General features: G+C 40.4%; 1 protein-coding gene across 2 annotated transcripts in view; it reads left to right on the top strand.

Moving 5' to 3' along the window:
- LOC138088939 (ATP-binding cassette sub-family C member 4-like) overlaps window positions 1-19928 on the top strand; it is a 157757-nt gene extending 137829 nt beyond the window's left edge. For both annotated transcript variants that reach the window (XM_068984192.1, XM_068984190.1), the window contains 4 exons: window positions 2003-2175; window positions 2598-2703; window positions 15361-15495; window positions 19908-19928. In XM_068984192.1, coding sequence (XP_068840293.1) covers window positions 2003-2175; window positions 2598-2703; window positions 15361-15495; window positions 19908-19928 — 435 coding nt within the window. The remainder of the gene's footprint in view (window positions 1-2002; window positions 2176-2597; window positions 2704-15360; window positions 15496-19907) is intronic.
- Window positions 19929-20455: the final 527 nt, after the last annotated feature.

Raw genomic sequence — 20455 nt, 5'->3', positions numbered from 1 at the left:
TAAGAATATAATCCCTTAACATGTAATAATAGTGTTATACATAACCTATTTATATGGATTTACTTTCTAATTTATAGGGACAGATATGTCATATGATGAGATTCACTTCTGCCTTCACACAGCCAACAGATATCTCTGAGAGCTTCTTAGACAGGCATCGTTGCAGATTCTGGGTCTATCATAGTCATCAGGAGACACAATCTCTGTCCTTTTCAAGGACATTCTCTTGCATAATCTAACACAATTATCTTGATTAAGAAATAAAATAGTAATATTACACTATTGTCTAATATGTTCAGATTCTTCAGATGCAACTTCTGTTATCTACTGCATCTGTTGCCCTTTTCTTCCATTGTAATATTTCATACCTTGATTTTATGATTACGCTACAGAGGGCCTTGATATTCATATTATTCTCATAACCATCCCTGATTCATAAATAAATATAGTGTCTCAGAAAACAGCATTTTATGAAAAACACCTCCCCTTACAACTCTTATTCATCATGAAGCAGATATGGACAACCTGAAGGAAAAGGAAAAAAACAGATTAGTTATGTGATGTCATCCAACTCAGGAGTGTGAGATTATTTCCTCAAAGTTAGAATGTCAGTCTTAACAAAGACCAACCACTTGCACCACAATCCAAATCTTACCCTTTACAGTTTGTATACCTTTTATGCTGGTAAATACCAATACCATATTTAATCCTAACTCAGAATCCTGCTTTCTAGGTCCTGGACTCCATCAGGAGCACAGTTCAGGATCACATTCTTGGAAGTGCTCCAGCATTTAGGATACCACGAAAATGCTACTCATTCACCCTTGGTGTTTTGTTATCTGCAGTCACCATCTGCAGTGATTTTGGAGCCCCCCAAAATGAAGTCTGACACTGTTTCCACTGTTTCCCCATCTATTTCCCATGAAGTGATGGGACCGGATGCCATGATCTTCGTTTTCTGAATGTTGAGCTTTAAGCCAACTTTTTCACTCTCCTCTTTCACTTTCATCAAGAGGCTCTTTAGTTCTTCTTCACTTTCTGTCATAAGGGTGGTGTCATCTGCATATCTGAGGTTATTGATATTTCTCCCAGCAATCTTGATCCCAGCTTGTGCTTCTTCCAGCCCAGCGCTTCTCATGATGTACTCTGCATATAAGTTAAATAAGCAGGGTGACAATATACAGCCTTGACATACTCCTTTTCCTATTTGGAACCAGTCTGTTATTTCATGTCCAGTTCTAACTGTTGCTTCCTGGCCTGCATACAGATTTCTCAGGAGGCAGGTCAGGTGGTCTGGTATTCCCATCTCTTTCAGAATTTTCCACAGTTTATTGTGACTCACACAGTCAAAGGCTTTGGCATAGTCAGTAAAGCAGAAATAGATGTTTTTCTGGAACTCTCTTGCTTTTTCCGTGATCCAGTGGATGTTAGCAATTTGATCTCTGGTTCCTCTGCCTTTTCTAAAACCAGCTTGAACATCAGGAAGTTCACAGTTCACATATTGCTGAAGCCTGGCTTGGAGAATTTTGAGCATTACTTTACTAGCGTGTGAGATGAGTGCAATTGTGTGGTAGTTTGAGCATTCTTTGGCATTGCCTTTCTTTGGGATTGGAATGAAAACGGACCTTTTCCAGTCCTGTGGCCACTGCTGAGTTTTCCAAATGTGCTGGCATATTGAGTGCAGCACTTTCACAGCATCATCTTTCAGGATTTGAAAGAGCTCCACTGGAATTCCATCACCTCCACTAGCTTTGTTCATACTGATGCTTTCTAAGGCCCACTTGACTTCACATTCCAGGATGTCTGGCTCTAGATGAGTAATCACACCATCATGATTATCTGGGTTTCAGTGAACACTAATTGGAAACAGCTTTTCTCATCACGTGACTGTACATGTAAGATGCATTAGAAATCATGAGAACTTCAAAGCTCTAACGTCTAAGAGGCTTTTCTACTTCTGCAGCAGTTGGTTTTCGAAATGCTGTTCTTTCTGTATCCACAGGTACAACTTAAAGAAGCCATCAAAGCTCTTCCTAGTGGATTGGATACTGAATTAGCAGAATCAGGATTGAACTTGAGTGTTGGACAGAGACAACTAGTGTGCCTTGCCAGGGCTATTCTCAAGAAAAATCAGATATTGATTCTTGACAAGGCCACATCCAATGTGGATCCAAGGTATGGAGCTGAGGTCCATGAAACCTGGAATCCAAATTGTAAATGTGGTAAATGGAAAACATTTAGTGATGCTGAGAAATGTTTCTGTGCTCTCTTTGGCCCACAGATGTCTATTAATAATATTAATCACAAACAAAGGAAAACAAAGAAAGAAACCAAGAGTGTTGTATGCTGTTAATATTGTTGTGAGGCATCCTCAGAGAGCTGGATTTAGGAATCCAGCTAGTTTCAATCCAGATAGTTTTAAACAGTTTCAAGGGAAGGCTATTTTCCATCACTTTATAGAAAATAGTAAATTTCTAAATAGACGTTTTATACTTAGTTTATTAGGAACAAGATTATATGTTATTGATTTTTAATTTTTAACTCTTTAGTCTGCCTTTCCTGTCTTCACTGAAATATATCAACTTCTCTGATTTCAGAACTGATGAGTTAATACAAAAAAAAATTTATGAGAAATTTACCCAGTGCACTGTGCTAACCATCACACACAGGTTGAACACCGTTATTGACTGTGAATGGATACTGGTAAGTCCCTCACTATTTCAGTTTTTTTTCACTTATATTCAATTTAGCACTGATCCTTCCTTGCAAAACTTGATAGAAACCTCCAGTAATTTTCTCTTGGTTTCTCTTCTCATTCCTGCAAATAACTCGAGCAATGAACTTTACTTTAAAATGTGCTATTAAATAATATAATCCAATAACCTTATATTTTATATAATATTCTTAAATTTGAATTATTATTTTTTAAGACATCCAGCCATGACAATATTCCAAAGCCAAGTTATAGCTTCATATTTCAAGAGGCTAGAACACAGTCATTTTCACTGTGTCACAATTGTTTCAGTATTTTTCAATTCCCTTAATCAAAATATTAACTTTTCTTTTAGATTGCCAGGAGGTTGTTGGCTAAGGTTGCAGAATTTTTCAGCTCTTGCTGTCAGAAGAGAGTCCATGAGAAGAAAGGGCCTCGTGAGAAAAACAGTATTTCAGCTGCAAGGATTTAATATAGGAAATTTGCTACATAATAGGAGGCTAGAAAAATGAAAGGAAACACTGGGGTAATGATTTTAGGAAGCAGCTACCATGTCCTAGGACAGATCTCCAGACCTAAGAACTCAGAAGAGAGGCCCTACAGTTGGTGCTGAAACCTCCAAGGAGAGGCCCAGTAGCTGGTCATATGTCCTGAGGAAGCAGGAAGGGGCTATTTCTCCATGTGCTAATAAAAGCTGGGAGCTGGAGTCAGGTCCCACTGCTGAGGTGACGCTGCAGGAACAGCAAGTCAGATAGAACCTTAGTTCTGTCCCACTGTCAGTCTCCCTCTAGTGCCCACTTACTGGCAGAACCTTAAAAAAAGCCAGCTTGCCAAAGAGCCTCTGAAATGTGACTTGCAAGGATCCAACCTGTGCATCACAGGAGAGAGTTTAGAAAGGAAGGCAAATCAAGGCTGAGAGACTGTAGATAAACAACCAACCAGTCTCTTGCGCAGTATCCAGGCACTGCACATGCAGTAGGCTCCAAGCTTTGGTCTCTGGACATCTTACAAGTATCTTCCCTCCAGCTTTGGTTGGCTCTTTCCTCTCAGTAATTTAACATTTCCTTCTTTATCTTCTTTTCCTTCCTCCATCTATTCCTTATCTCTTTTCATATTCTCTTTGTTGTTTCCCTCTGCTGCTCGCTGAGTTTCAGTAAACGTTAGAATGTGGCTTTACAAAATGATATAGAAGCCATGGCTCAAAGGAAAACCTTTAGCTGCATATAATCTCAAAAGAATGTGTTTGTCACTCAGTCATGTCTGACTCTTTGTGACCCCATGGACTGTAGCCTGCCAGTCTCCTCTGTCCATGGGATTCTCCAAGCAAGAATACTGGAGTTGGTAGCCATTCCCTTCTGCAGGGAATCTTCCCGACTCAAGGATTGAACCCAGGTCTTCTGCATTGCAGACAGATTCGTTACTGTCTGAGCCACAAGGGAAGTCAGTCCCAAAAGAATGCAAGATATATTTAAGTATTTTGATGGTCCACACAAAATAGGTAATAATCAATAATAAACAGTAACATCCAAACTTCATTATGCTTTATGATAATGGAACTGTCTCTTTTGATTTCTTGGACAGTTTCTAAAATATCACTCCCCTCCCCACACTTCACATGCATTGTCAGATGGATCATCAGTGGGAACATTGAGTAGATATCAGGCTGTCAGCATTGAAACAGTGCCTGTAGCCTCACTCACTGAGATGGACATAGAGAGAAGTGAGCTCCAAGGAGTCCAATGAGAGGAGTGGGGCATCCCCAACCAAAGGGATGCTCTAGGCTCCAGCAGTGTACCCAGTTGTCTGGACTAGAGCAGCTCAGTAAGAAGCCAACTCCACCTGAAAACTTTCAGGAGGGATTGTGTTAAATTCCAAGACTACAGTAGAGTAGCTCAAATTCCAGAAATGTTTTTTAGCACCTGGTATTCCTGGATCCTCATTTTGTGTTCTTGAATGCTAATTGGAAAAGTAGCCTTTCATTTCTACTTTTTCCTTGTTGCTTTGTTGCTCTTACCTCTTAGCACTGTATATTTTTAAGACTGACCCCAAAGCATCTTTCTTCCATAACAAATAAATGATGCTATAAAATTTACCTGTTTCAAACCCTTTATCAGGCTTTAGTGGCAGCAACAGAAAGATGGCTTGATCTCCAGCTCAGTTAGGCGTCGGTTCAAATAAATTCTTTTTTCCTAAAGGTACCCTGCAGCTTTATTTTTGGGTTTTGGTATTCCAGCATTAATTGCAGCAGATTATTTTTATTATCTAATTCTTACAAATACTGTCACCTTGAAATGTGTGATTGGCTAGGGAAACAGCGAGGAATGACAGAATTTGGAAAGCATGTCCTCTGGTCATTTCTAAGTCTTATCCCTCAGCACCCGATCCATAGATCTGAACATCTGTACCCCTTGAACCAATCAGCTTTGTGCTGTTATCAAAATATGTTCAACTTTTTTAATGCTTTACTTACTTGTGTGTGTTACTTGCTCAGTCATGTCCGACTCTTTGCAACCCCAAGAACTGTAGCCCACCAGGCTCCTCTCTCCACGGGATTGTCCAGGCAAAAAACCTGGAGTGGGTTGCCATTCCCTTCTCCACAGGATCTTCCCAACCCATAGACTGAACCTGGGTCTCTCGCATTGCAGGCAGATTCTTTACCATCTGAGCCACCAGGGAGGCCTCTCTCCTGGTAAATTTCTATAATCTCAAGTTTTTCTCAATTGGTCAGTATCTTTGAACAAATCTTTAACATGGTTTAAGAAAGCAATTTACACTCTGGTCCCTCCCCACCTTTCTAGTTTTTTCCCCACTCTTCTCCCTTCTTCCTTCAGAGCTAAAACCACATTGATGGTCTTCAGTTCTCCAAATGAAGTGTTCCCTCCCTCTCACAGTTGTGACTTCCCTTGGCTGAGACTAAGGTGCCTGCAGTGGAAATGGTGAAATGGTTGGATTTGGGGGAAATGAGGAAGTGGAGCCAAGCGATGGATTCAACGTGGGATCTGAGAGGGGAGCCAGGAGTCAATGCTGGTCTCTGGGTGTGGAGACTGAGCATCTGGGTGAATGGGGAAGACGGAGGCAGAAGGGAAATGGAAGGGTTTACTTTGAAGTCTGTCACCTTTGCAATGACTGGACTTGTTTTCCATGATGACCTTGTCCTTCACTGTGGAGGAACCCTTCCCCCTCCTGTGTGGGGAGACCTTCAGTTTAGGGCTGCCTGGTTGAGGTCATCAGTGAAGTCACAGGGAGGTCCCACCAGGATATATAAACTCAGCCACTTGTTTATATCTTGGTTCGAGCTGGTTGTGGTTGCTGATTCCTCTGGTAGGAATGGCAGGATCAGACCTTAGGGGACTAAGGGACTTGCATCTCCCAGCTTCAGAGTTGGGGATTGTCCTCTGTGCTCCATCCACCCCAGGTGTAAACCTTATGTTTTGTTCTAGAGCTTCTGACTACCAGTTGGTTTTTAATTCAGCAAATCATCACAAATAACAAATAGTGTTCCTTTTCTAACCTTTGGTTTTTGAATCCGTTTTCCTTTTTATTGCTTTCTTTAGAAATACAGGCATACCTTGTTTTATTGCAATTCCCAGAAAATGTTTTTTTAGTTGTTGTTGTTTTGTTTTTAATAAAAAGTTTGTGAAGCAAGTTGATAAAATCTACAGGTACCGTTTTTCCAACAGCATTTGCTCACTCCATGTCTGTGTCACCTTTTGGTAATTCTCACAATATGTCAAACTTTTTCACTGTCATTACATTTGTTATGGTGATCTGTGATCAGTGATTTTTGGTATTACTTGCTGAAGTCTCCAATGATGTTTAGTTTAGTATTTTTTAGCAATAATTTATTATTATTATTTTGCTTAATTTATTTTATTTTTTTTAATTGAAGGATAATTGCTTTACAGAATTTTGTTGTTTTCTGTCAAACATCAACAACAATCACCCATGGGTACGCCCATGAGCAATAAATTATTTTTTAAATTAAGGTCTGTACATTGTTTTCTCAGGCATAATGCTACTGCACACTTGCTAGGCTACAGTGTAGTCTAAACATAACTTTTGTGCAGCCTGGGAAGCCAGAAATTTTGTATAACTGACTTTATTGTGATATTCACTATACTCTGGTGTTCTGGAACTGAACCCCCAATATCTCCAAGGGATCCCTGTACCTCTTTGCTTTCTGGAAAGCAGGTGACTGTCTGTTCTGAAAGCTTTAATGTGGACATGAGACGAGTCAACCTGTTGCAAAATGTGATGCTGCAGAGGGCAGGCAGCCAGCTTCAGGGAGGGGCTGGAGAAATGACAGATAGTGATGAAGGGCATGACCGACAGGGTTGCCACCATGAAGTCCTGTGGTTCTAGGTGCTGAAGGTGTTGTTGTTTAGTTGCTAAGTTGTGTCTGAATTTTGTGCCACCCCATGGATGGTAGCCAGCCAGGCTCGTCTGACCATGGGGATTCTCCAGGCAAGAATACTGGAGTGGGCTGCCATTTCTTGTAAAAAGTACATTTTGTTGCACTGGTAAACATATTTGCACAAAGACAGAAGGGTATGTTTTGTGTGTGTGTGTGTGTGTGTGTGTGCATTCAATTTATTTTAGATTATATTTTCTCTTCCCATAAAGGGTATGGTTTTGTTTTGTTGTTGTTCAGTGGCTTAGTCGTTTCCGACTCCTGATGACCCAATGTGCTGCAGCACACTAGGCTTCCCTGTCCTTCACCATCTCTTAGGGTTTGCTTGAACTCATGTCCATTGAGTCAGTGATGTCACCTAGCCATCTCATCCTGTGTCGTCCCCTGTTCCTCCTTCTCTCAGTCTTTCCCAGCATCGGGGCCGTTTCTAATGAGTTGGCTCTTCACATCAGGTGGCCAAAGTATTGGAGCTTCAGCTTCAGCATCAGTCCTTCCAATGAATATTCAGAGTTGATTTCCTTTAGAATTGACTGGTTTGATCTCCTTGCAGTCCAAGGGACTTTTAAGTCTTCTCTAATACTGCAGTTCCAAAGCATGAGTTCTTCAGCACTCAGCTTTCTTTATAGTCCAACTCTCACATCCATTCATGACTACTGGAAAACCATACCTTTGACTATACAGATCTTCATCAGCAAAGCAATGCTTCTGCTTTTTAATACACTGTCTAGATTGTCACAGCTTTTTTTCCAAAGAGTAAATATCTTTTAATTTTAAGGCTACAGTCACTCTCTGCAGTGATTTTGGAGCCCAAGAAGATAAAATCTGTCACTGTTTCCACTGTTTCCTGATCTATTTGCCATGAAGTGATGGGACTGGATGCCATGATCTTAGTTTTCTGAATGTTGAGTTTTAAGCCAGCTATTTCACTCTCCTCTTTTGCCTTCATCAAGAGGCTCTTTAGTTCCTCTTTGCCTTCTGCCATAAGGGTGGTGTTATCTGAATATCTGAAGTTTTTGATATTTCTCCTAGCAATCTTGACTCCAGCTTGTGCTTCATCCAGCCCAGCATTTCACATGATGTACTTGGCATAGAAGTTAAATAAGCAAGGTGACACTATACAGCCTTGACGTACACCTTTCCCAATTTGAATCAGTCTGTTATTTCATATCCAGTTCTAACTATTGCTTCTTGTCCTGCATACAGATTTCTCAGGAGGCAGGTAAGGTGGTCTGGTATTTCCATCTCTTGAAGAATTTTCCACAGTTTGCTGTGATCCACATGGTCAATGGCTTTAGCATAGTCAATGAAGCAGAAGGTGATATTTTTCTGGAATCCTCTTGCTTTTTCTATGGTCCAACAGATGTTGGCCATTTGGCCTCTGGTTCCTCTGCCTTTTCTAAATCCAGCTTGTACATCTGGAAGTTCACAGTTCACATCTTGTTGAAGCTTAGCTTGAACGATTTTGAGTATTACTTTGCTAGCATGTGAAAAGTGTACATTGTGCAATAGTTTGAACATTCTTTGGCATTGGAATGTAAACCAACCTTTTCCAGTCCTCTGGCTACTGCTGCGTTTTCCAAATTTGCTGGCATATTGAGTGCAGCACTTTCACAGCATCATCTTTCAGGATTTGAAATAGCTCAGCTGGAATTCCATCACCTCCACAAACTTTGTTCATAGTGATCCTTCTTAAGGCCCACTTGACTTTGCACTTCACAATGTCTGGCTCTAGGTGAGAGATCACAGCATCATGGTTATCTGGGTCATTAAGATCTTTTTTATATAGTTCTTCTGTGTAATCTTGCCACCTCTTCTTAATATCTTCTGCTTCTGTTAGGTCCATACCGCTTTTGCCCTTTATTGTGGCCATCTTTGCATGAAATGTTTCCTTGTTATCTCTGATTTTCTTGAAGAGATCTCTAGTCTTTCCCATTCTATTATCTTCCTCTATTTCTTTGTATTGATCACCAAGGAAGGCTTTCTTATCTCTCCTAGCAATTTTTCGGAACTCTGCATTCAGATGAGTATATCTTTCCCTTTCTCCTTTGCCTTTTGCTTATCTTATCTCAGCTGTTTGAATTAGTTTTCTTTACTCTAAGTAAACTGAGCAAAAGACTTGTTGGGAAACAACTGACTCAGTTAATAAGTTCATTTTTGTGTTGACTCTTCAAAGGGATTTATCCTGCTTTAGTTCATTAACTACCAATAATGTTTCAGAATTCTATTTTATAAAGATGTTCTCTCAATTTTAATTTTATTAAACATTATGGAGTCATAGGGACAGCTAATTTAATCTTCTTTATTGCCTCCAAAACAGTGGAGCAAGACAGATAAATTAGAAATCCTCTTTCTCCTAATACCCACCACTGTCTCTGCCTTAAAAGCTGGGTTCTTCCTGTCGTCTTTAGGATTCACTTGGTGCTTGGGACCTGTTTTCTCTTCAGCCAAGAGCACAGTTGTCCCCTCGCATCTCTGCACACTCCAGTCTTCATATCACCTGCATTCTCCCTGGAAGAATGAGCAAAGGAGGCAGATGAAAATCTGTACTTGCTGTAACAGTGTTGCTGTCTCTGTTTTACATTTTCACTGTGTAATTATTCTTTGGAAATGAATGATGAAGGACCAAAACCAGGAATAGGAATCTCGAATTCCACCTCTTCTATTTGTAAACAATCTTATGCATATTCTTTACCTCTTTTCCTCAGCTCAAACCTCTGCTAAGTACTTCTCCCAGAGAAATCAAATCCGGAAACTAATGTAATATACCCACCTGAAAAACCCAAAAACAACTCAAACCTAACTAGAGTTTTACTTAAATTCTGTTTTTTACCTTCATGGAATTTTTCTTTCATAAGCCTACATGGATACAGTTAGAACATTTCAGAAGAGAAATCTCCTTCAAAAACATGCTAAGAGCTTTCATTCAAGGTTTTAGAAGAAAGATAACTAATATGGAAGTAGAGAGCACAATAGGGCTTCCCTCATAGCTCAGTCGGTAAAGAATCTGCCTGCAATGCAGGAGAACCAGGTTCAATTCCTCGGTCAGGAAGATCCCCTGGAGAAAGAAATGACAACCCACTCCAGGATTCTTGCCTAGAAAATCCCATGGACAGAGGAGCCTGGCGGGCTACAGTCCATGGGGTCACAAGAGTCAGACACAACTTAAACGACTAAACCACCACCAGAGAGCACACTAAGGGAAAAGAGATACTTTATGAAGGAGGTGCTTACGTGGAAAAGCAGCAGGTTTGGGAGAGCAATGGGGGAGGTGCCCATGACCCAGCGCTCATCATTCCATGGGCAAGAACAATGATTTATTATTTCAGGACCTAAGAAAAAATTCAGAGTGTCCAGTCCCTGAGAAAATCACAAGAACCCTTTTTATGAGAGACCCAACTTCCAAGGCTGGACACCTCTCCCTGTGTCACCTGGCAGCCAAAATCAGAGGTCTAATACTCAGATCTTTACCTCCCTATTCTATTTGTCCCTAATGGGATCTCCCTTTAATGTTTTCACCATGTTGAAAACTCTTCCTGGCATCTTTTCTTGCTAGGCTTTTCTTCCACCCTCTCCTGCCCCCACTTTTCCCTGTAGCCACACCACTATCACTGATGGCATCCTGCCAATGAAAACAAATCATTTTACCTTGCAGTGGCTCCATTTACTCTTTATGTGTAGGGCAGCTCCCTGGAATATCTGTGGCTGCACTGCACTCCTGCTCCTCTCAACTCCCCCTCCTCTCTCTCTCTTTTCTTCTTTATCTTTTCCAATATTTGACATAAACGAGTTTGAAGGCTTCATTTGCAACCATGGTTTGACCCTCCCTCATTTTCCCTCTCGCTCTCCGTCTTGTCCACCGCCATCAACCTGAGGCACGTGGTCCTCCAGGTCCACATCCCTCATCCTGTCATCCCTGTATCCCCTGCCTTAGCTGTTCCCCGTGCCAGCTGGACTCATCCTCCCCTTGATCTCAGCCTGTGGTCTTGACAAACCACACCATTGAGCACTCAGCCAGTCACGCCCTGAATTTAGTTTCATTTGTATTGAACTTTCAACCTGCATGTACTGTGTGCCTGTTACTTATCATGTACAGCGCCAGGGCCCTGAGATGCAACAGTGAACAAGGAAAACTGAATAACCCTGCCCTTAAGGAGCTGCCAGGCTCATCTCCAGTCCACTTGGCCCATGATAGTCCATGTGTCTGGAAAGATCACTGTCCACCCACCCCTGTTTCTGCATGTTCATGCCTGTCCTTTCTTCAAGGTCTAATTCATTGCCCTCTCTCCTCCTTGAAGCTCATCCTCTGACCAGAAGTCATCTCTTCTGTTCCTAAACCCTTCTTGTTGTGCTTTTTTTCCTGCATGATAGACATTTGAAATTTTCTTCTTTCTCTCTCCTCTCAGTACAGGCTCCCTAGGGTCAGGGTCAGTGGCTTATATGTGATTTCCTCTTCCACAGCATCTAGCAAATTGCCATCAGTGCACTTATACGTGCAATAAATGTTTGCAGAATCAATTCAGAAATTAATGAAAATTTACTTAAGTGTTCCTCAAATGTGTTTTGGCTATGTGTTACTTCTGTTTATAAGCATGAAATATAGTTGATTTACAACATTTTGTCATTTTCAGATGTATAGCAAAGTGATTCACCTAAATAGGTATATATTTTTTCAGAATATTTTCAATGATAGACAATTACAGGATATTGGATATAGTTACCTGTGTTATACATTAAATCTATTTTGCTTATCTGTTTCGTTTATGGTAGTTTGTTTCTGCTGATCCCATAGTCTTAATTTATATGCTCTCTCCTTTCTTCTTTGGTAACTGAGTTTGTTTTCTGTATCTGTGAGTCTATTTCTGTTTTATACGTTGGTTTGTTTCTATTTAGGTTCCACATACAAATGATATATTTGTCTTTCTCTGTCCGATTTACTTCACTGATTTGATTCTCTAGGTTCACCCATGTTGGTGCGAATGACAATATTTCATCATTTATTATGGTCTGAGTAATATGACACTGTGCATAAGTATGTGTGTGTGTGTGTGTGTGTGTGTGTGTGTATCAGATTTTCTTAAACCAATCATCTGTTGATGGGCATTTAGGTTGTTTCCATATTTTGGCTATTTTAAGTATTGCTACTATGAACATTGTTGTATGTATCTTTTTGAATTAGGGTTTTTGTCTTTTCTAGATACATGCCCACTACTGAGGTTGTTAGATCATACGGTAGCTGTATTTTCAGTTTTTTTCAGAAATTTCCGCACTGTTTTTTCCCATTGTGGCTGCACCAAGTTATATTCCCACCAACAGTGTAGGAGGTGCATCCTTTCCTCCACACCCTCTCCAGCATTTGTTCTGTGTAGACTCTAATGATGGCCATTCTGACCCATGTGAGTGATACCAAATTATGATTTTGAGTAACATTTCTCTGATAAATAGTGATGTGGAGCACCTTTTCATGTGCTTGTTGGTCTTCTGTATGTGTTCTTTGGAGAAATGTCTATTTAGGTCTTCTGTCCATTTTTGGTTGGTTTCTTGATATTGAGTATGTGAGTTGTTTGTGTATTTTAGATATTAAACCCCTGTCGGTTGCATCCTTTGATTTTATCCCATTCATTTGGGGTTGCCTTTTCATTTTGTTGGTGTTGTTCTTTGCTGTTCAAAAGCTTTTGAGTTTGATTAGGTCCTATTGTTTACTTTTGCTTTTTTTCTTTTGCTTTGGGAGACTGATCGAAGAAAACATTGTTGTGATTCATGTCAAAGAGTGTTAATAAATATATATTAGAAAAAAAATTAAAAAAAAAGAGTGTTCTGTGTTTTCCTCTAGTTTTATAATATCCAGTCTTAGATTAGGTCTTTAAACCATTTTGAGTTTATTTTGTATATATATTATTTTGTATGGTTGTATATATACAAAAAAAAATAGTGTGTTCTAATTTCATTTATTTTGATGTAGGTGTCCTGCTTTCCCAGTACTATTTGCCAATGAGACTGTCTTCTCCACTGTATACTCTTGAGTACTCTTTCATAGATTAATTGACCATAGGCGTTTGGAGACCTGTGTTTTAAAATTGTACTTTTTCTTCCTTGACATCGGAATGAGTAGTTATGTTCTGTCATGTTATACTTAAGTTAAATTGTACATTCAGAGCATCTCAATTGGCCAAGTTACAGAAGATATAAATTATTATGTGGATGTGACAGATTCTATTATTCTTGGGCTCTTCTGAGAAAGCTGCCCTTAGCAAAGATCCACAGGAGTGAACAAAAGTTCCACAGGAAAATGGACTTTATGGGACTTAATAAATATTTCTAATTAAATATAAAGAATGGAATTAACTGTAATACCTCTTTAAAATTAAAAATTACTGTAATGTGGAAAAACAACCTGTGTCTTGTTTAGAGTTTCAGCATACTCTCTTAAGATACATTTACTCTAAATGAAGAATGAAGTACTACTTAACATCAGAACAGTTATTTATTCATTATTATTATTTTTTAATTTTAATTTTTACTTTACTTTGCTTTACAATACTGTATTGGTTTTGCCATACATTGACATGAATCAGAACAGTTTTTATAGTTATATCATTTGAGCAAATTGTTTCAGACACTCCCTCCCCTCCCCACCAAAAATCATTAACCAAAGTCACTAATAAGTAGAAAGGGAGAATTGAGCCCCTTCCTCTTTCGATTTCCAATTAGCAGACCTATTGCACTTAGTCGCTCAGTCGTGTCTGTGTCTGACTCTTTGTGACCCCATGGCCTGTAGCCGGCCCGGCTCCTCTGTCTGTGGGATTCTCCAGGCAAGGATATTGAAGTGGAGTGCCGTGCCCTCTTCCAGGGGATCTTCCCAACCCAGGGATCAAACCCAGGTCTCCTGCATTTCAGGTGGATTCTTTACTGTCTGAGCCACCAGGGAAGCCCAAGAACACTGGAGTGGGTAGCCTGTCCCTTTTCCATGGGAACCTCCCCAACCAGGAATTGAACCAGGGTCTCCTGCATTGCTGGTGGATTCTTACCATCTGGGCTACCCGGGAAACCCAGCAGACCTCTTAATGAGCAATAAAAGGGGACTTAGCAGCAGCAGCAAGGAAGGCATTTAGAAAGAAAGAGAAAGGAGCAGTGAAAGATAATTTGTGAAAACAGGTTCAGGTCCTAGGCAGTTCAGATTGAGCTGCCTCCATGTGTTGTGTGGTCCATGATCACTAGAATTACAAGCTCAGTTTCTTAATTGCTTCTTTGATCTTACCCAAGGAGAAAATTGGATTTCTAGAGTGTGTGTGTGTGTGTGTGTGTGTGTGTGTAGAGCAATTCTACTAAAGCTGCTATGTAGCAGCTCCATTTGCCAGCCTTTCACTCTCAGAGTAATAAACTACAACCACAGCAAACTTTAAGAAACATGTTAACCTCTCAGATAAAGGATTCTGCCCCTCTTAGCAGCTGACAGTAATCCAGAACCCTAAAGAAATTCCAGAAGCATCTCCTTTCCCAAACACTGCTCAGATTCTGTCAAACCAAATTGATAGTTTGCTGTCAGGCCCCTGCCATCTGGTTTGTCTGATATCAACCTGCTTTTTAGATAAATTGACTTTCATTTTCTTGAATCAAGGTATTTGCCAACTCTGTATATCTGTATAGAAATCCCTGAAAGCTCAGAGTCTGAGAGCTAAAAGCACTAACTAATGATAACAACCCCAACTGCCCTGGGCAAAATATAAGATGCTACATACTGCTGAGTGTCAGTAATCATACTGTGAAACTTCCATTTTCTTCCTTTCCTATAGCCTTATAATAATAAAAGATTAGGTTAGAACTTTGTCTGCCTAGTAAAACAGGGGAATCAAACCATTTAAACACCAGCCAGACCTACCACCCAAATAGATTCTCCCTATTCTCTCTGTCCTGCCTGTTTCTGAAATATTGTCCAAGTTATAATATCACTGTGAAACATTTGGTGCTCATGATAAAGAACCCACGTGCCATTGTAAGAGACTCATAAGAAACATGGGTTCAATCCCTGGGTTGGAAAGATCCCTTGAAGATGGAAATGGCAATTTACTCTTTATTCTAGCCTGGAGAATCCCATTGACAGAGGAGCCTGACGGGCTACAGTCCATGGGGTTACAAAGAGTCGGACACAACTGAAGTGACTTAACACATACACACACACATACACAATATGTTACTGTGAAACACTGGTGCTAATTGGTTTCTTTCTGCTGATTAACAGGTTTTGGATTCAGGGAGACGGAAAGAGTATACCCGGCCATATGATTTGCTACAAAATACAGATAGCCTGTTTTACAAGATGGTGCAGAAACTGGGCAAGGCAGAGGCCTCTGCCCTCACTGAAAGGGCAAAACAGGTGAGCCTGCTGCAGGGTGTTGTAATCTGTCTCCTGGTTCACTCTTCAGAATCTCCACCAGGGGTCTCTGTGCCCTTTTCAATCATAAACCTCCAGAGACTAAGCTTCATGACTGGGTCTTAACAACATGTGGTAGGTTGAAAGCAGGTCTGCTGAGAATCTGTAGCTGTGGTAGGGGTGGGGTTTAGGGTGAGTGTGCTCTTCTGTGCACACACACCTGTGCCTAAGAGACAGATTTTGGATAGGACTCACCACACACTAGGACCCTAGGTTCAGATTCCCTTAGAGCACAGAACACTTTCATTTTGCAGACCCTCTATGTTTCATTCTGATTGGTCATCAGCACATTTGTGATGCAAGTGCTGTCCAGAAACATCCGTGAAATTTGAGAGTTTAAGGGAAAAAATTCTGGAATATCTTGAGACTAGGAAGATTTACCAGGAAAAGGTATAAGTTGCTTCTGTTTCTAACCTGTAAAGAAAACTCCTACATGTTACTGTCACTTAATCCCTAATTCTTTGTTGTTTAGAATTTTATTCAATTACCCTGTCCTTGCCCATGCTCCCTCTAACTTCTAGAAGAAGGTATATTGTCATCAGGAAATATCAGGAATTCACAATACCTTAACACTGTACTCTGAATGGTGCTTGAAGATGAGGTGGGTGAAAGCAGTAAGCGCTGTACATGGTGTGAGGAAGGCCCTTGATGAGTGACCTTTCTAACAAATGAGAAATGATAGTATCTTGGACAGATGTGACAATTGAGGTCTAGTTTAAGGGACTTAGCCATTGTCATGCAGCCACCTGTAATTCATTCTGGAACAAGGTGGGATTGACATTGATGGGAAGATAGGTGGACGGAGGGAAGGTGTGGTGTTCTTGCTGCCTGAGATGCATGGTTTGGGGTGGGATGAGGCTTCAGGCTGTATGTGGTGAGGCTTCTGCCATGAAAACTTATGTCTGGGCAGTAAATTATGGATGCATTTTGCCTTCTTCATACTTTTCTGCATTTCCCAGATTTTTACTTGTAAGTAGAATAAAATTGTGTAATATTTAAAATATCTGTTAAAGAAAACATGCCCCAGTATCTAACAGTATTTCTGTATGAAAAATGTATCTAAAATGTGGCCTAAATTCCCTCTGTCATTGTTTCATCTCAATCCTCCTTAGAAATGAGGAAATGCACAGCAGTACCTTCCACTCTTCATAGGGTACAAGATAGCTTTTTGTAAGTACTATATTGAATGCAAATGTTGAGAAGCTGAACATGGAGCTCTGTATTTTTTGTACCTAAAATTCACAGACTGCTTTCATCTACTACAGTGTCTCCCAGTCAGAGTTTCCCTCCTGAGATCTGATAATCATTTGTTATTTCCCATATAACCAAGTCACAAAGCAGCAAGTACTCTTGAAGCCCTTTTGTTCTTTAGAAGTTAGGCATTATACATTTTGATGTGTCCCCACCTATGTGTCAAAGTGTTCATTTAAAAACTATATTATCCTTATGTATGATCAAGTCATTGAATAATGAGAAATTGATCTCAGAATTTTAGATATGTCCAGATAAGATAGCAGGGTTCAACATCCTCATTTTACAGGTGAGAAACTAAGTCCTCAGAAGGAATTTAGTCTGATGTATATAATTGGTGTTAAGCTAGGTTGCAGCAGACACAGAATTAGAAATCTGTTCTTTAAGTAAATCTTTTAAATCAAGTGTCACATAAGATACATACAGAAGCAGACATAGGTCATAGAATGAGAAATCTTGTGATTCCTGGTCTAGTAATCCTGCCCCTACTCTAACAATATTAATGGCAAGTTACATTTGTGTAGTTATCATTTATTTTACACAGTTATTGCATGTATGATTTCACTTAATCTTCATGACTGCCCTTTTTATCCCATGTCATGTATGAAGAGATTGGGTCCAGGGCTCACCCAAGGTCACAGAGCTGGTCCAGGGAGCACAGAGGGGGAATTTCTGGGGAGGCTGAGTGCAGTCCTGGGTACTGTGTTCTGTGCCGAGTCTGAAAACACTGCTCCTTTCACGTGGTAGCCAAGGTGGGGTGGTCACTCAAGTTCACAGGGTGACAGAAACTCACTCTTGGATTTCAGTCCTGCCACTGGCTCAGGTCACCTCTACAGAAAGAAATGAGGTTCTTGATTCTCATCCCATCTTGCCATTATTTCTGCATACTCTGCATCCTCTTAGGAGGATAAGCTGTCAGATTATCAGTTTTCTGAATTTGCAAGCATCAGGTATCAATGTTCAGAGCTGTTACAACAGGATGATGAGCCTAAGCCACAAGATTTTCACTCTAATAGAACAGAATTCATTTGTCTGAAGAGAAAACCCAACGTCTGGGAGAAGGTGCTTCCACATCACATTTTCTTGAACAAATAGTTTAGGTGAGCTGATCACTGTCTGATTGACCCTGATCCATGAAATAGCAGAGAAAGTACCTTTTAGATATATAAAGCTGAAGGGGGCATTAGTTTGCTAGGGCTGCCATACAAAGACCGCAGAGCAGGCAACTCAAACAACAGAAATTTTTTTTCCTCAAAGCCTTGGAGGCTGGAAGTCTGAGGTCAAGATGTCGGTAGGGTTGGTTTCCTCTGGGGTCTCTCTCCTTGGCTTGGAGACGCTGTCTTCTCTCTGTGTCTCACAGGGTCTTCCCTCTGCGTGAGCCTGTGTCCTGGTCTCTTCTTTTAAGAGCTCCAGTCTGTTAGATTAGGACCCACCTGTATGACTTCATTTTAACTTTATTGCCTCTTTAAAGACACTGTCTCCAAACAGTCACACTCTGAGGTACTGTGGTGTTTAGGACTTCAACATGTAAAGTTGGAGGGGACACAGTTCAGCTTGAAGAATGAATGCCTGTAATCCGTTCTGTTCTGTGACGAAGCAGAGCTGGTTGAAGTTTTCTGGTTTCTTTGTTCCCAGTGTGTAACTATAAAATCCTCATATCCGAGCTCTGCGAGCCTGGACCTGTTTGAATCGATGGAGGAGGCACTTAGCATCCACGTGGCCTTGTGTCCCCCACGGTCTCTGAGCCTCAGATCCTCACCTGTGTGTACAGCAGGGATTACAGCCCTGCCAGCTTCTTCACACTTATTACAGGGATCAGATGAGAGAGCAGATGCTTAAGGGCTTTGAGAATATAGAGCGTTTTACAGTATAAAAGTGGGATCAATTTTTTAAAGGCTGTAGACAGAAGACTTGCCTTCCAGTAATAAAAAATATACCCATAGTTCTAAGTAGCTTTAGAGACTCTAAATCAGGGGTCCCCAAATCCCGGGCTAGACTAGTATGGTCCGTGGGCTGTTAGGGACTGGGCCACACGGCAGGAGGTGAGTGGTGTGCAAAGGAGCAACGCTTCAGCTGCTGCCCCCATCGCTCGCTTTACACCTGAATCTCCCCTTTCTCACCCTGTCTGTGGAAAAAGTGTCTTCCAGAAACTGGGTCCCTGGTGCCAAAAAGGTTGGAGACCACTGCTCTAAATAATTAAAATGCATTCATAATAATAGATTTAAAAACACATATCTTATCTAATGCTACAAAATTTAAAAACTTTTAATACTTTTTAAAAATGTATGAACAAAAAGTAAATTACTCTCCATTCCTGTCTTCACACAGCTCCCCCACAAGGTGGAGCCCCAGCACCACTGTCGACTGTTGTGTTGAGCTGTTCTGTGTATCAGGAAGAAACTTCCTGTTTCTAAGCACAAATGATAGCTGTTCTTTCTCTTTTTTTCACTTAATGTTGTGTCTCAGATTATATCCAAACATATGGTTATCTCATTCTTTTTAATGACTACGTGTGTGTGTGTTAGTCGCTCAGTCGTGTCCGACTCTGTGACCCCATGGACTGTAGCCCACCAGGCTCCTTTGTCCGTGGGATTCTCCAGGCAAGAACATAGTATTATGCGTCCTCCATTTCCTACTCCTTATTTTCGATGCTTGTCAATCAGAGTTTATAAAATATAGGGATTACACCCTGATATTAACCTCCACATTTGTGCTCATTTTATATGTGAAAATGAGAAACCCTTGGTCAGGCACTATTAATAGATTTCCCAGCCTCTTTGTTACCTTGTTTTTAATTTCTCTCCAGGTTTTGAGTTAGTAAAATGATTTTACTTATGAATTTACTCTAGTCTTAAAAACATTTGTGAATCAGAATGATCAGAACTCAAGTGTATCTACAGGTGGTTTGGCATTAAGTCCAGCCCCAATGAAGGTTTTAATGGGGCTTCCTCCTCCATAGAATAAATACACCCCTGGTGCTTCCTATTGTGCTTCTAGTAGTGATGTGATTTGCTTCACGTGAAGCAGTGGACCTAAGAATGTGTTGCCTTAGGAGAAGGACTTTAAAACTCATAAACGTGTGGTTTTTGTCTCCCCCCCCTCAGGTGCACTCTGAAAGGAAATAACCAGATATCACTCACAGTGACCATGTGGTTATGAATATTATGAATGGCCAGTGGACAACCCTCAGCCTTCACAACTTTTGAGTCAACTCTGTGATTCTACCATGAGTTCATGTCTATACGAAAGTCATTGGTCCAATCGGCTTTTGCACTGTGTAAATTATGTTGTTCTTTTTTTTATACCAGCAACAGATATTGGCATATTATAAGATGCTAATCTATAATTTTTCTCCAACTTCACTCAGTGATTTCAAGTTCTTGCAAAAGGATTTATTGTGTTTATTTATGTGTTATACTATTTTCTTTTTTATCTGAATCAGAGGTTCAGGCTACCAATAAAAGGTGTCTCCCAGGTTTTGTGTCTTGAGAGACTCTGGAGCCAAACTTATTTTCTAAGATTTGAGACAAAGTTCCCACAATTTTTTTTTTACTGTTCGCAGAATTACATCTTACTTTCTAATTATATTACAGATTCTTGAATATCGTGTGAAGGTGCCGTTTTGTGTCACCTACGATCCATTTTCCACTCA

The sequence above is a fragment of the Capricornis sumatraensis genome, chromosome 12 (genome assembly GCF_032405125.1).
Source record: "Capricornis sumatraensis isolate serow.1 chromosome 12, serow.2, whole genome shotgun sequence".
Classification (NCBI taxonomy): domain Eukaryota; kingdom Metazoa; phylum Chordata; class Mammalia; order Artiodactyla; family Bovidae; genus Capricornis; species Capricornis sumatraensis.
This window is presented reverse-complemented; position numbering and strand designations above follow the sequence as displayed.